The sequence below is a fragment of the Cottoperca gobio genome, chromosome 18, assembly GCF_900634415.1.
Source record: "Cottoperca gobio chromosome 18, fCotGob3.1, whole genome shotgun sequence".
NCBI lineage: Eukaryota > Metazoa > Chordata > Actinopteri > Perciformes > Bovichtidae > Cottoperca > Cottoperca gobio.
In genome coordinates this window covers 8,629,200-8,645,698 of record NC_041372.1, presented here as the reverse complement: position 1 = coordinate 8,645,698, position 16,499 = coordinate 8,629,200, and the positions used below count along the sequence as shown (strand labels likewise).

General features: G+C 40.6%; 1 protein-coding gene across 1 annotated transcript; it reads left to right on the top strand.

Moving 5' to 3' along the window:
* Positions 1-4,014: 4,014 nt before the first annotated feature.
* On the top strand, positions 4,015-16,499 carry arsj (arylsulfatase family, member J). Its single transcript, XM_029454922.1, is given in 3 exon segments — positions 4,015-4,782; positions 14,475-14,505; positions 14,507-16,499. Coding segments are annotated over 3 exon segments (1,710 nt in total). The 5' UTR covers positions 4,015-4,471; the 3' UTR covers positions 15,875-16,499.

The following is a 16,499-nucleotide window of genomic DNA, read 5'->3' as shown; positions in this document are numbered from 1 at the left end:
ACATAGCATTTAAGACATTCCTTCCAAACTATTATGTTTGGTATTTAATTAGACTATCCATAAGCAATGTGGGTATCCCCCACCACCCACCCTACTAAATGCTTTTCAACAATAAAGCAAGTGCTAGAGAGCTATCAGGTATGTATCAAGAGGCCAGAGCATTACCTCGCGAGAGTGTCTTGCCAATGTGTGTCGAGCATGGGTGGAGATTTGGCAGCAGTCTGTCTGGGCACTTTCCCTCTGTTTTATGAAACCATTGAAAAACAAAGGATTTCTTGGAAACATTGGGCATCCGTTGGGTCCGTGCACCTCAGGGATTTTAATGCTTGATGGCACACACTCATACAAAATCCCGGCCCAGCTCTTCATATCCTGTGCCACTGCAACGTAATATTGGGCTGCGGTGATGAGTGGGGACTTTGGATGAATTCATGAGGTCATGTCTTGGAGGGAAATTGATATCCTCCCCCCTGTAATAACATGACTAAGGGCTTTGTACATCTCTTACAATGCTGAGAACTAATTTTGGGAATTCAATTAATTCCCAAATTAATTAATCAATAACTGTCACTATAAAAGTAGGAGGAACTGAATATGTTTCATTCCAACATGCAGTGCAATGATTCATAAATGTATGCTCATTCTGGTAACATGTGCAGACATGCTGGAGACACTCTCCTGCTTGCTGTTTATTCTGGACGCTCCAATCTGTCAACTTTTTTTTCAACGGGAAAATGTATTCATGTCTCAATACCACTGAGTTACTGGGTGTGTTTGTGCATGGTTGTTGTGCAAGCATGCATTTCCAGCACCTTCGTAGTCATAGCATGTGAGGGTCTTTAAGAGGTACACTGTATAGGCTCCTGAACACCTCCTGCTCAATTCACCAGGCCTCTTTATAGCAGCCCAGGATCATACTAATATGGGCAGTTATGGAGCAGCACCAGGTACTACTGGATCACTTGTCAGTCAACAAACACATTGAATGTAAAAAAGCCGTTTGGAGCCTGTTATGAGGTATGCGTGTAGTCTGTGCACAAATATTGAAAAATCTTAAAAAGTAAGTCTTAAGGTCTTAACTTAGGCCCGTTCATGCTGTAAGACTACATTTACCTTTTGAGATTTTTCAATATTTGTACTTGCAGCACATTTGTATTTGGTTAGTTTTCTGTATTTGCAGGAAGTTTCTCTGTTTGGTTCTGTTTTCTGTATTAATGTATCCTTGTGCTGTGTTTCCAATTTCTTGTTCACTACAGCTTGTATAAAAATAAAAACAAAAACTGAATAAATGTCTCAAAACATCACCCTTCCTGAGCAATGAAATTGGTGTACCCCAGGCATACATCCTGGGACCTCCCCTGTTCAGCATATTTATTAATGATTTACCATTGGCCTGCACAGTGCATGAGGTTCAGATTTAGGCAGACAATACCGTCATTTATTTACATGCAGTACAAGGAGCTTTGAAACTAAGTGCGACAATGATAAATGTTACTAAATGGCTTAATAATTTACACCTATTATGTTAAGAATATTGTTTGCAAGACTCAATCATCTGTCTGTGATCCCAAAGTATATGAGTCTGGAGAGATCATCTAATTAGTCTCTCAAATATCTCTGTATTATCCTTGACTCCACATTATCTTTTAAGTAAAAAATGTAATGCAAATTACCAAAAACAACTTGGCTAATTTTAGATACAAATACTAACATAAAAACTACTTATGTCTTACCTTATATCAACGTACACCAGCGTATTGCCAATATTTTGTATACACCACATTTTTGTATACGTTATGCATTCGTCTGATACATTTTGTATAAGTAAGTGATACTCTATCAATAGGTTAGACATGCGTATCTGTATACGTTCACTTTTCCGATCCGATCCGATGACAAGTTGGACGTATTTGGACTCTGACCAATTGTGAGCTATTTTTCCTATACGTTTCCGCCATATGGATATGTGTGACAGGGCCTTTACAGATACAGCAGCACAACTGAATGCAATGATCATCCCCCCCAACATATTGTATGACATGCTTGACTCAAACAAAAGGTAAAACACTTAAGCCCATTTTTTCTGTGTATAAGCAGGCGTTAGACAGAAAACCCAATACTAACCATTAATGCAGCATTATTGACAAATATGACATCCTTATAAACCTAATTAAATACACTGATGCTGCCTGATGTATAAGATCCTAAATGCCAAGGTTCCTCTAACAATCAGTGCTTTCATGGAGCGAAACATTCAAACAATAGATCTTTCTGTAAGAGCTTCTCAATTGTGGAGCATTCTACCAACAGAAATAAGATACTGTGCCACATACCATTATTTCACACAAAGGCTCAAGGCCTGACTTGTAAGTCAGACACAACCATTACTATTACTATTTTGTGGTTATTACTGGCTGGAGTGCTGCTAACTTGTCCCATGTCTTGCCCGTTAGATAGTTAGCTTTGCAAGCACTTGGTATGTATGAGTACACACTAGCACTTTATATAAATGTGGTAGGATCTTCTATAGTTGTGTATATCAACTGTGTGCTGCATGGCTTATGTGTTCTTTGTGTCAAATCACCATTTTACTAACTTGTACCTATGTATTTTAGATCTCTGTCATGATTGCATGATTTTATTTATTTTGTATGGCTTATTGTTGCTCTGCATGTCTCCTTGTGTAAGAAAAAAACAATATTTTCTTGGCTGTGATTTGTTGCTTCGGGTAGCTTGCCTGCATGGCTATATGTACTGTATAGTGGACATTGTTGATGTAATACTGTACTAATGTTTTGTTGTTTAGTTTCTTGCTGCTCTGAATGGCTTGTGTCTTGAGAAGGCGTATTTTGTTGCTTTCTTTGTGGTGTCGTGGTCTTCTGTCTGTAATTTGTAACTATTGTTGAAAATTAGCCAGCTGGCTAACACTGGCACATTTACAGAAATATTGATTAATTTGTGTTTTCCTTATAAATAAACAAATGAAATGAAAAGCAACTGTTAGCAGAATGGTTTTTCACTCCATTGTTGTACATGTCACTCATCCCATGTACCTTTATTTCAACAAGAAGGATGTGAAATATATCTCTCCTGCTCTGTTTTTGTAATTTATGTGCCTTTTCTCCAGGGCCAATACATAAATCAAATGCCCGGTGCCACGAGTGTAAATCCAGAAAAGAAAAACAAAATGCTCTGTTCACCAAGGAGCTACAATGAAAACAGGTATATTCTTTGGAAAGACAGTAGTCATGAGATTAGAGGCTAGTGATCTGGTCCTGATCTGTTGCTACCCTCAAGTCATGGTGGAAAAATGACTTATATTAAAAAAAGAATTGGTAAATGTGATTATGTACACTCTATACCCTATAACAGGGCGTAGCAGTTAGCAGGAGTTATAAGAAAAAAACATAAACAAAAGTATAGATCTTCTATAGGCCGATTAAAAAGGTTTTAGACACATTTTTATTCTAATTCTTTTACTCCTTTTTTTTGGAGTTCAGGTGGGTGTGGTGTTGTAAACTTTCTAGTATTTCTCAACTTTCCATCCAAATATAGTGCTGTTGTACATCATGTCCTCTATGTAGCCCCATTTTTGACCTCAGTACTTCATGAGTTACTTTTTAATTTGGTTACTCATATCACCTAAGGTTTCCCTTTATGTTTGCATAGAAAATGCAAAGCAACCAAATCCTAGAGTAGCCTCACACACAGACGACATAAAACAAATGTTATATAATTTTTAATGTAGATTTGTTGTACTTTATTAATGAATGTGACTTTTACTGTAAATATAAAAAGAAAATAATTGCTGCTGAACAACAGCAACCACACATTACACAATGACAACACAGTTGTGTGCAGCGTTATATCCAACTAAACCCTGAATGTAGAGCTTTTCGAGCTGCTCGTAAACGCATCGTGACATAGCGTAGTGCTTGGCGCTGCAGTGAGCAGAGGACATGTAAGTGCCTCCTCAAAAGGATATCCAGTGTGTGCCTTCACTCCTCAGAGTGCTCTCAGCTCGAAAGGACCGCTGGCGCTGAGTGACAGGATGGAGGACATCTGTTCTGAACTCACTGCACCCGCTACTTCAGTGTCTGCTTGTACTTTGGAAGTTCTGCGCGTCTTTTGACAAAAACTAGACAGTCGGGGGAATGATATACAAACCTCTGTGCTCATATTGTTTTGACACTCGTGAAGGTTTGCAACATGCAGAGTGTGTTGTAAAACTTAAACACCGGGTGATTGGGAGGTGTTTTTATTTTCCACGTGGATTCATCGACAGCGTTGTCGCCTTTTTTCCAACAAACTGCGAAGCTGTCAGTGGACTGTGTAGTTGGAGAAAAGGACGGAACACGATGCAAACCCGATTTCCAAGTGCTGCTGTCCCCCCCGAACATGTGCAACACGTTACCGCCCGCACACACCATCCCACTGACCAACATTAACCGCGTCTGAATCTGGTTGAAACATGTTTATTTTGTGGGTCCCCGTTAGTTTATTCCTCGGCTTCATAATTTCTCAGACGTGGAGCGTTCAGATGTCGTGGGATAACTGGAACGCCGAGCTGCGCAACCGAGGGAATGAGTATGATAAACAGAGCTCTAAGCCGCACATCATTTTTATCCTGGTGGATGATCAAGGCTTTCGGGATGTTGGGTACCATGGCTCCGAGATCAAAACCCCGACTCTGGACCGGCTGGCAGCTCAGGGGGTCAAACTGGAGAATTATTATGTGCAGCCCCTCTGCAGCCCGTCTAGGAGCCAACTCATGACCGGCAGGTATAGTGCACTATAGTTCCCTAACTCTGGTCCTTCAACGGCCCATCTTTATGGAGTTTACTGCATAATATATCTGATAAATGGAGTCCAGATGGTCTGCCATGCCTCTGTCAGAGGGTCTTTTAAATGGAAAGAAAGCTTGGAAAGCCCATAGCCAGCTGAACGAGTTATCATCAAATCAAATCAAATTTATTTGTATAGCCCAATATCACGAATTATACATTTGTCTTAGTGTGCTTTACAGACTGTACAGGTTACGACACCCTCTGTCCTTAGACCCTCGCATCGCACAAGGAAAAACTTCCTAAAAGAAACCCCACAATTAAAGGGGGAAAATGGAAGAAACCTCAGGGAGAGCAACTGAGGAGGGATCCCTCTCCCAGGACAGACAGACGTGCAATAGATGTCGTATGTACAGGATAAACAACATAGTACAAATACAACATTTGACAGAGAATGATGTGTTGAAAAAGAGAAAGTTTGGATGAATCCAGGAAAATGTCAAAAAGGCTTCCCGGTGTCCAACAGGACCAGGGCAGCAGGCGTAGCCACGATTCCTGATCCTTATGTAAATTTTATCAGTGGCAACCTGCCACACGAGACACAGAAACTCTGGGGTGATACCCCGGATGATGAGTTAGTAACATACATTTACATAAATGCATACAGATAGAGAAGGAGAGGAGGGGAGAGGAAGAGAAGGAGGAGAGCAGGGAGGTGTCCCCCGACAGTCTAAGCCTATAGCAGCATAACTAGGGGCTGATCCAGGGCAAACCTGAGCCAGCCCTAACTATAAGCTTTATCAAAAAGGAAAGTCTTTAGCCTACTCTTAAATGTGGAGAGTGTGTCTGCCTCCCGAACACAAACTGGAAGCTGGTTCCACTGGAGAGGAGCTTGATAGCTGAAGGCTCTGGCTCCCATTGTACTCTTAGAGACTCTAGGAACCACAAGTAACCCTGCAGTCTGGGAGCGTAATGCTCTAGTTGGTTTATAAGGTACTATGAGATCTTTAAGATATGCTGGAGCCTGACCATTAATTGCTTTGTAAGTCAGACGAAGGATTTTGAATTCTATTCTGTATTTTACCGGGAGCCAGTGCAGAGCAGCTAATACAGGAATAATATGATCCCGTTTCCTTGTTCTTGTTAATACACGTGCCGAGTCTTAAGCGACTTTTTGGGACAACCTGATAACAATGAGTTGCAGTAATCCAGCCTTGAAGTAACAAATGCATGGACTAGTTTTTCTGCATCATTTTGAGACAGGATGTGTCTTATTCTTGCAATGTTACGTAGATGAAAGAAGGCAGTCCTTGAGCTTTGTTTTATGTGGGAGTTAAACGACAGATCTTGATCAAAGATGGTCCATCATCCATCTGACTGTGGCAATTCCATTAAGTCTTATGTGATAATCAGGATTAAATAATACATTCTAAATATCTTATTTATTGTCAAAAGAGACAGTTATGACATGGTTTGTTTACAGAGGTTACAGAGATGGTAAGCAATGCTGTCTCCTCTGGTCTTGAAAAAAAATGGGGCTCAAGATGGAGCCCATACCATAACTGAATCGATACCAACATTATACTTCCTGTTTACAGCCATGGTATACAATTATGTATATTTTTGTCTGTGGGGGGCTCACAGTGTTATACTAGGAAATCCCCTGCTCCACAAAAAGTTAGTAAGTGGGCCTTGAGTTTAGATTTCTTTTGTTAAACTAATTTTTTTAAGTGTTTCCAAATGAAGGAACAGCAGAGTTGCCCTAGCAACCACTAAGTGATTTAGTAGGAAGCTGTAAAGAGATATTAGAGGCCGGCCTGGTTAATGTACAGTATCATGGGGGGGGCTTTGTAGTTTGATTACAGCATGTTTCACATCAGCAGTTTCCCCTCTTTGTACATGCAGCTCTGCAGCGCTTCTCCTACACTCCCTCCAGCATCTGTTCCACTCCTTAGCAAAAAAGGAGAATGGTTGCTGTGCACAGCGCTTTTTTGGCAGGTGTCCGAGAAAATAATGAGAAAATTGCAGCCACCTCCTCGTTCCTCTGCTCCTTGTAAACTGTTCCAATCTGATTGGAGCAAAAGACTAGGCTAATATCCATGTGGACATAGTATATACAATCATGTTCCCAGGCTTGTATTCCTCAACGTATGGTTGCAGAGGAGAATGTGTGTGTGTGTGTGTGTGTGTGTGTGTGTGTGTGTGTGTGTTAGTGTGTGGTTGTGAAAGTACACCATCCAACCGTGTGTTAACATTAAAACATCAGCTGTCTGTGTCAGCTGGACACTCACTAAACCTCTGAGAACAAAGTTACTGAAAGTGTAGTTTAAAAAAAGCCTGATTAAGTTTTCCAATGCTATTAATACCGGTTACCACAGCAACCACCTGTATCTGAACCAAGGTGCTTGCTCACTGAATATAACCAGATTTTCATTATGACTTTATTTCCTTTTCTATGAAATAAATAAAAAAGCTGAATTTATTTATTTTCTTATTTCCCACCGTGTCATCTTTTGACCCACCTGATTGGGAACTACTAGTTTATGACACATATAACCGTTGCTTATTTCAATGTCTAGCTAGGACCTGTTTCACTCTGGAATATAGGCTAGTTTTTAAATGCTGTTGAAACCACAGTTACAGTATAACCCAGAGGTCCTTATGTTCTTACCTAATTCCCTCTTGGGGATCAACATAGTTTTATATTAATTTATAACCTTCAGACACATTTTACACGGTTGTGGTCAAGTTGTTTCGACTTGCAAATCATCAAATTAATTCTTAATGAGTAAATGATCCAATGAATGAGCATGTTCAATATGTAGGTTTTGTTATTTTAAGACATGCAGCTACGTATATACTAAAGTTGGGTAAAGTAATAACTAGAAAGCAGTTTTTTAGATACTTTTACTTTCTACTTCATGTCAGTTGAATAAGTGTTAATGTGACTGCAAAGCAACAGATGAAGCAGGGCATATTGTAAAGTAAATTGTCCTTAGTAAGTTGACAAGACTTTGGTCCGAAGTTTCCCATATAAGAAAATGAGGTCCATTTAAAAAAGGCTAAAGTTTTGGAAACTTTGTAAGATATGAACTTCACAAACCGATTAAACGGACATGTCAGATTCATTGAAGCAGTTGTATAAAGCTGCTGTTGAAACTGTAGTAAAGCTCTTTAACTTTCCAGTAACAGGAGCTTGAAAAAATGTCCACACTGTCCGTCCCCTGGGAAAGTCGCAGCATCAGAAATATTTCAACCTGTCTGGCTTTTTTTAAGCTGCACTGATGAGATTTAGAGGCTTAAAGTCAGAGCTTTCCTTCAAGTCCAGAGCTGTTGTGCTCTCCAACCCCATCACGCTCCCACTGATCTTAACAGATCAAGAGATGGATTGCCAAAGGCGAGGGCAAAGGTTGCTCCTTACAGCAGCTCCTAAAATTGAAAAATGTTAAATATATTGGAGGAAAGTGCATGATGAACCAATATTACTGAAACCGTTTCCACTTATTTTGGGTCCTGTAATTAAGTTAAAATGCTTTTGGAGTGTCAAAGATGAATGTTCAAGAGCTTGAAAGTCATGTCAACGTACCTGTCCAGACAAATCCAGCATGTCGACTTTCTGGAACAATCCATACATCATACAGTAAACATACCTTTCAGCTCTTATATCAGTTGCTGAATCTCTAACACTTTGCACTTTTCTTGACTCTTGGTCAGTTACGCACCTGCAGGTAAGTGCACAGTAAATACCATCAAGTTATAGCTGGTTTAATGTATCCATTTACATTGCAGACAAGACAACCTGTACCGTACAGATGGTCTTAATCTTGTCTTCATAGTCAACCCTGCTCACCTTCTACATTGGCCACATGTTTTTAAGCTGCAGTCATATATCTAAAACAAAATTCAATTTCATTATCAGTCGCCTACATTACTGAATGAGCTACCGTAAATCAACAAACAAGGGATGAAGAATGCTTGGAGGCGGTCCCTGGGCAAGGAAGGGCAGGCCTCAAGCAAGGATTGTGGCTTGATTCCAAAAAGCTCTTCTGTCTTCCTTGAACACTGCTTTTTCATTTGAGTCCACTGAACTTGAATCTGAGTTAAACTACAAGCAGTAAGGGGATCGTTTATTTGCTCAAAGCTTATCTTTTTCACTCAGCGCCTCACCCACTACAACTCTTTCTGCTCCTTATTTAGACACTTCTCATCTGTCCACACTTATCTCAAACTCATTTTAGCCTCTAACTCACCCGTTTCTTGTAGGAGGCAGGAACAAAACTGAAGGGAGTTATTTAGAGATAGCAAGAAAGTAAATGAAGAGCCTTCTGAAAGGAAGAGCTAAGTAAGATGAACTACTCCAGGGCTGAAATTGATTAAACACAGAGTGTCGAGTTGAGGCTGCTTATTTGAACCATATGTGAGGAGACGTGGAGCAATAGTACAAGAAGAGGCCCCAGCCTGGGCAGCAGATCTGCTCGGGAACCTCCACAACCTCAGTGGCTGGAGTGGTGGCCAATGCACTTGTCTTGTGGGACTTGAGTGATTGCCAGCGTTTGGTGATTCAAATGTAATGACGTGTGTGATTGGATGGCCTTGTGGCTCAGCACTTGTGTAAATAAACCAGAGAGATTGTGTGATTAAAGCAGCGTTTACGACCATAACTCAGCTTTTTAATTGAGGAATGCAATAGCACCCTTTGTCGTAATAAGACTAAAGATATTTCCCTGCCTGTACATAGTTTGAATCCATGCTAGATAAAGGATGCAGATATGCTGTGGCTACCGGCTTTCTTTTTAATAGAACCCATAAATCAGTCACGTTGGACATGTGGAAGCACTGCTGGGCAGGAGGGAAGATCCCCAGAGGGCAGTAGTTACTGCAGCCATTATGTTAAGGTCTCATAAATACTAAACATCTAGAACTGTTCTTCAGGTGCCCCAAACCCTGCAAAGTCAAGACATAGTTCCCTTGTGAACCTCGTCGTTTGTCAAAGAGAAACAACACCGGGATATTTTGAAAGTCTTTGCTCTCCACCTTATACCGTTCTCCGTCAAAACCTCGGACTAGTTTGACTGATTTGTAGAGGAATCACAGGCTGCACTTAGCAAGACATTCTCATTACACGGCTGTAACCTTTTGGTATGTGAACACCACCAAACCTGCAGGAGCTGCAGAAGCAGGGGAAGGGGCCCTTAAGGGGTTGAATCTAAAACACACACACACGCAAACACACACATGTCAAAAAATATGTGCACATATATGTGGCCTCCTTTCTTTCCTGGGTCATATCATCCATTCTTTTCACTTCAAGTACTACAAGTCCTTTGTTCTCATTGCTCTCTTGGCATTGATGCAAAGGTGCTTGACAAATAGAAATTAATGAAGGGAAGGGCAGAAGTGGAAAACAAAATCCTTGTATACATGCAGTGAATACAAAAGGAGATTGAAGATAATGGAGCATATTATATCCAAAAGTTATTTTCTAGATATTTATGGGCTAGTAACAACACTTAAGTTCACAATGTACTATGCTTGTGGAAAGTCTGGAGAGATTAACGGAGAACAAGTACTCACTCCTCATTAAGTTAATTATATATTATGCAGATTCTTTTCAACAAAATAATGGAGTAAACAAGCTTCTTTATCTATTTTTCTCCCAAAGAAACACATTTCCATTCCAGGCCTGGTTGACTTCTTGATGTTGTTGTCTTACCCACAAACACATGTTGCATTTCCTTCTTCCCTTCATTCCCATCCCTTTCTTAATTGCATTCAAATATCTTTGCCAGACAGACCAACAATGCCTTCTCTATCTCCCAGTGTGCATGTCTGTAGTTGGGTTACAAAACTCCCCCTGAGTAGACCACCAAGTGACAAAAAATTCTTCTCATCACCATATGAAACCAAGACTCCCTCTTGACTCCCACCAGGGCCAGTGTGGTCTCTTTTGGAATTCAGCGACCTACTCTCAAAGGCTTGCAATGAATAGAGGTATCACATTTGGAATTGTGCCTTTTTATTATGCTGAGGAGTTAAATATTTGTCTGGGAACCAGCTTTGAAATATGTGGGAATTATTGTTGCCAAGTTTTAAAGATTACAGTTTCCTAACTTTATTTTGAAAATATTTGGAGGCATCAAACCAAAGTAGTTGGCAACAAATTTCATCATCGATTAGTTGGGTCTATGTAATGATGCATGGCACGCGCTGTGGTAACGTCACCTAAGTTAGGGGCAGTGAGTCGGCCAGTACTCATGTGATGAATTACAGGAAATGACACCCGTTTTCTTTGTCTTTGAAAAGTGCCGGAAGCAGATAATCACTATACAGCGGAGGAAGAGAAAGCAGCAAATGCATGCTTACAGGTTCTAAATTAAAAACAAAGGTAATGGACAGAAATAATTTACAGCATGTCTGGAGACTGAGACTAATAAAAAAGTTAGAACATTTGTAAAAAATATCAGTTACATTTTGCTGCATCCCCAATGCTCACTTATTTAACCAGTTATTTCCAGTTTTCCCAAAGAAATTGGTTAGTGGAGGTAGTAAGGGCTGAGCTGGGAAACAATTACACACACATAGCACAGTGCATTGCTACCTAGCTACAGCTAACATCTGTGCAGTTGGTATATTGGCTGTTTAATCCATTACAAAAAAGCAGATTTCAATGTGTAGTGTTCACTGCATTATTTTTGTTGAGTAGGATTGGAGTTGTAAATCACTTGTTTATTACTATGTTTGGAAAGTTTCACAAACCCCACGGTGGTGTAACCATTGACTTGTGCATTCTCAAGGGGCAATGGAGGTTTGCTAGGCCTGACCACCTTCTGGTTCTTCTCCAACTGAATCATCCTCTCTGGAAACCGAAACTAGACACTTATTTTCACTCCCTTTCCCTGATGACAGCTTGACTGCACACCACCTAACCTCAGGGGAGAGCAGGGGAGGGTCAAAAAGAGTGAAGAAGGGGAAGATTAATCTGGCTACTATCGTTCCTTGTGTCCTGGGTGTCTTACTTTCACTTAAAGCAGACATCAGACAGAAATTAAGTCAGAGCTTATTGTTGCTGCTGCTTCAAAAGCCAGCCGGGTTGCCTCGCTGTGGGCGAAGAACATAGTCAGTCACAGTGTCAATGATGACAACGTAGACTTCTCTTCTTTTAAAGTCAGACCACTGATCCCACAGCTCATAGTTTTAATTGAATACTTACAATCACAGTGTGCAGGATTTGGCGCCTTTTAGCGTTGCGGTTGCACTGAATACCTATTCGCTCACCCCTCCCTTTACAGGACTGCGGTAACGAGCCGCACAGTGATAGACCGTGCTAACGCTGGGTATATTTCAGGACCTGTACCTTACTCGGAGGCCATCCTTACCATAACACTACTTTAGAAGCAACTGGCGTCACAGCAGTTTTACAAGCGTGTCGACGGTGGCCATCAGGTAGCGTATAAACGCTAAAGGCCCTATACAGAGCAAATGTTTGGTTTGTCCGTTCAGAGCTACTGTAAAAACATGGCGGTGTAACATGAAAGAGGACCCTATGTAGATATGAAGGGCTCATTCTAAAACGAAAAAACAACTTAGTTGTAGATGATTATTCACTAATGGATATTATAAACACAGTTCTCTACAGTGCAGCCGTACAATGATACAATCTGCACACAAATCTGAAACTGAGTATTTCACATAACCATAACAGAGCATTTTTATGCCTCTAGTCTTAGCTAACCCGCATCATATTGAACGGACAGCTATTAGAGTGGTATCAACATTCTCATTACTAACAATTCCTTCCATATAAGTTCGGCCCATCTCAACTCGGTTTACTGGTCGGGTCTCAGCTACAAGGAACCAGTGGATGTATGTACCTCTAGTGGTAATTCTCCTGCAATAGTGCTTCAATGTTTCAGTATTGTTACCATCAATTACAAATACTGTAGTTTTTTAAAGTACGACTTATTCTGTATTTTTTTAATATATATTACTATATATATTGATAGAGTTTAAAAATCTGATAAGGATATATAGGCTAATATTATTTACATAAACAATCACTTTTTGAAAGGATTCCCTGCATTTGGTCATTAAAGAATACAGTTTTAGATAGATAGATCATTTCAAAATTATTTTAACAATAACGTTTTGGTTGGAATGGGAAATATAAACATGTTTTAACCCTTTTTTTATTTAATAAAATATACCTGAACTGCTCCAGTATTTGATAGAGAAAATAACTAGATCTTGAAATATCAGATCAATGATTAGGTGATAAGCCTAAAAATCTGACACTTTTCCATACATAATGCTACAAACATATTTTAGTCTGCACTCAATAAGCATTGATGTTCGATACCCATAAGCATTGATGTTCAATACCCAGTCCTACATAGTACCCAATAAGCAGTTTAATATTGTTAAAGATTTTAATTTAGAGATACTATTTTTCAATTTATAACACTATAATAAGAGTGGGTATATATACATTTTTATTGGCTTTTGTCAAGCTTATCAAGGAGCTTTTACGTTGCTTTTGAAATGTCTTCCGAAGCTGGTCAATTCGCAATCGTTGAGTAATTGATGATGTGGTGGTGTGGGAATGGGAGAATCTTGAAATTCCAATGGGTGGAGAGTTTTTGTTCTGAGTTGTAATCAATAATTCTATTAAACAACTGCCGGTATACTGTAATGTAGTCATTTTGTGCTAATTTTGTGGTAATAAAAGTCAAAGTGTAAAAGCGTGGCTTTGACACTTTCTTCGGTTCCCTGCTCGGAAGCGGGGACTACTACAGTCACTATAAATGTGAAGGGCCCGGTATGTGTGGCTATGACATTACCCCAATGTTGGACTGACTTGATCCTCCCTTTTGTGGCAAAATCACTTGAGAGAAAGATCTTGATTCCTTAATACATAGTGTCTGTCCTTCACTCATCAATAGCTGTGTTAGCTAAGATGGCTGCATCATTAGCTCCAGCTCTGTTTCCTGTCTGGTCTTGAGTGACCGGTCTTCTGTTTTTAATTTGCCCTCCCAACCACCATTACCCATCCTTTCACTGCCCTATTAGACATCAGTTGAACATTACCCTGCAACTCGGCTTGCCAGCCTATAAGCATTATTTTGTTTGCATTGGACTGGGTCAATTGTAATCACAATTGGATTGAATAATGTATCAGTGTGTTTAATTTTAAATACAAAGATTCTCTCTGTGACTAGACAACATATTGCCTTCAAATTGTCTGAGATGAGCGTTTTTGGCGGTCAACCTATTCTTTATCTTGACAGCATTTTTAGTTCAAGGTTATTTTATTAAAATGTCATACAGTAGCATGTGAACATTATACTGTATAAATCAACTGATGCAGCAGGATCTAGTATCCTTGTTGGACTAGTTTAGGAGACAGTTTAAGCAAAGAATATAGAGGAAGGCTTTTCAGGCGTAATCAGTTCTAATGTCATCATGGCTTGGTGCTTCACTCTGTTACAGCAAATTAATTTATTGTGCAATAACTATTAGATAGAGTCCTTTTATAATTTTGAGTAGCGTAAACGTGTCAAACGAGATAATTTTAATACAATAATTTCAGTTTTTTCAGACATGTCCTACTAGATGACCAGCTTTTATCAAAGTTTCATATTTCTTTAAACTGTTAATGTCTCTGACGGGCTGATATCTGTTTTTATTTTGCAGGTATCAGATCCACACAGGCCTTCAGCACTCCTATCATCCGAGCTACCCAGCCCAACTGCCTACCCCTGGAAAATGTCACCCTGCCCCAGAAGCTCAAGCAAGCGGGCTACTCCACCCACATGGTGGGTAAGTGGCACCTTGGCTTCTACAAGCGTGGCTGCCTGCCCACAAAGCGTGGCTTTGACACTTTCTTCGGTTCCCTGCTCGGAAGCGGGGACTACTACAGTCACTATAAATGTGAAGGGCCTGGTATGTGTGGCTATGATTTGTATGAAGGGGAAGAGGCAGCTTGGGAACAGGATCGTGGCTTGTATTCCACCGTGATGTTTACTGAAAAGGCTATCAACATCTTAGCCAATCACAATCCTCGCAGACAACCCTTGTTTCTATACTTAGCATATCAGGCGGTTCATTCCCCACTTCAGGTTCCTGCCCGCTACCTCGAGCGCTACAAGGGTATTCCAAACTTGCATCGTCGTAAATATGCTGCCATGGTGTCCTGCCTGGACGAATCGATCCACAACCTTACGTTAGCGCTAAAACGCTATGGTTATTATGACAACACAGTTATAGTGTACTCCTCAGATAACGGAGGTCAACCTTTAGCAGGTGGAAGCAACTGGCCCTTGAGGGGGAGTAAAGCCACCTACTGGGAAGGGGGGATTCGGGCGGTGGGCTTTGTTCACAGTCCCCTTTTGGTAAACAAAGGGACAAAATGTCGATCTTTGGTCCACATCACTGACTGGTTCCCTACTCTGGTGACCCTGGGTGAAGGGACTTTAGACGAAGATCTAAATCTGGACGGGTACGATGTCTGGGAGGCTATCAGTGAAGGCCGCCCATCTCCTCGCCAGGACATTCTTCACAACATTGACCCAATCTATATCAAAGCCAAGAACGGTTCGTGGAAGGCCGGGTATGGCTTATGGAACACAGCCATCCGAGCAGCGATCCGGGTGGGCCACTGGAAGCTCCTGACGGGTGTCCCCGGTTACAGCGACTGGGTGCCCCCGCAGACCTTCTCCAACCAGCGACTAACCAATCGTTGGCATAATGAGCGTGTACGTTGGGACCGGGGTAAGTCCATCTGGCTGTTCAACATCACAGCCGACCCTTATGAGAGAGTGGACTTGTCCCAACGATACCCTCACTTAGTGAAGAAGATGCTAATACGGCTAGCGCGGTACAACAAGACTGCAGTGCCTGTACGCTACCCGGCTAAAGACCTGCGCTCCAACCCTCAATACAATGGGGGCGTCTGGGGACCCTGGTACAAAGACGAGAGGGGGGAGCCAGAGGAGGATGAGAGATACAATAACTTGTTCATCAACCATCTTGGAAAAAGAAGGTGGAAAAAGAAATCAAAGAACAGAAAGTTGAAAAGGAAGGTAGAAGAGTAGCCTACCCCATTTGTGAAAAACTTTTCTCAGGGATTGACACTTCTCCTTTCAGGATTGTTCTCTTCAGACGATCTAAATCCAGTTAGATTTAACTTGAATCTACTATACTGTATGAAAAACTATGGGAATGAAACTTGTGAAATGCTTCAAGAGAATAAGAAAAAACATCCTCTCATTCAAACACTGTTGTCATGCCCAGACACAACTAAGACCTCATGTTAATGTTAGGGGCATTTAAAGAATGTTACTTTTTCTAGATTGATTTGCATGCTTGAACTGTTGTCACCTTTTGATTGTTCTTAGACAGTTGCCATACATTTTGGGGACAGAGAAATAAAGTAAGACATAGCTCTATTATGTTGGTGATAGCAACGATACAGTATCGTGGAAACGGATGTAGGATTTATGTAAAGTGATATTGATGTATGTTAGTTTATTAAGCACAGTCTGTCTAAAACTTTAGAATAATAGATTTTGTTCCCTCTTTTAGATGATGTCTGGTCTGGCTCAAGGCCGACCTGAATGTAAGACAAGCTAACAAAATAAAAGCCCCAGACAAAAAGCTCTTGGTTTCCAACAATCTTTTAGGCTCTGTCTGGTTTGAGTTAAACCAGCCAGATTAACT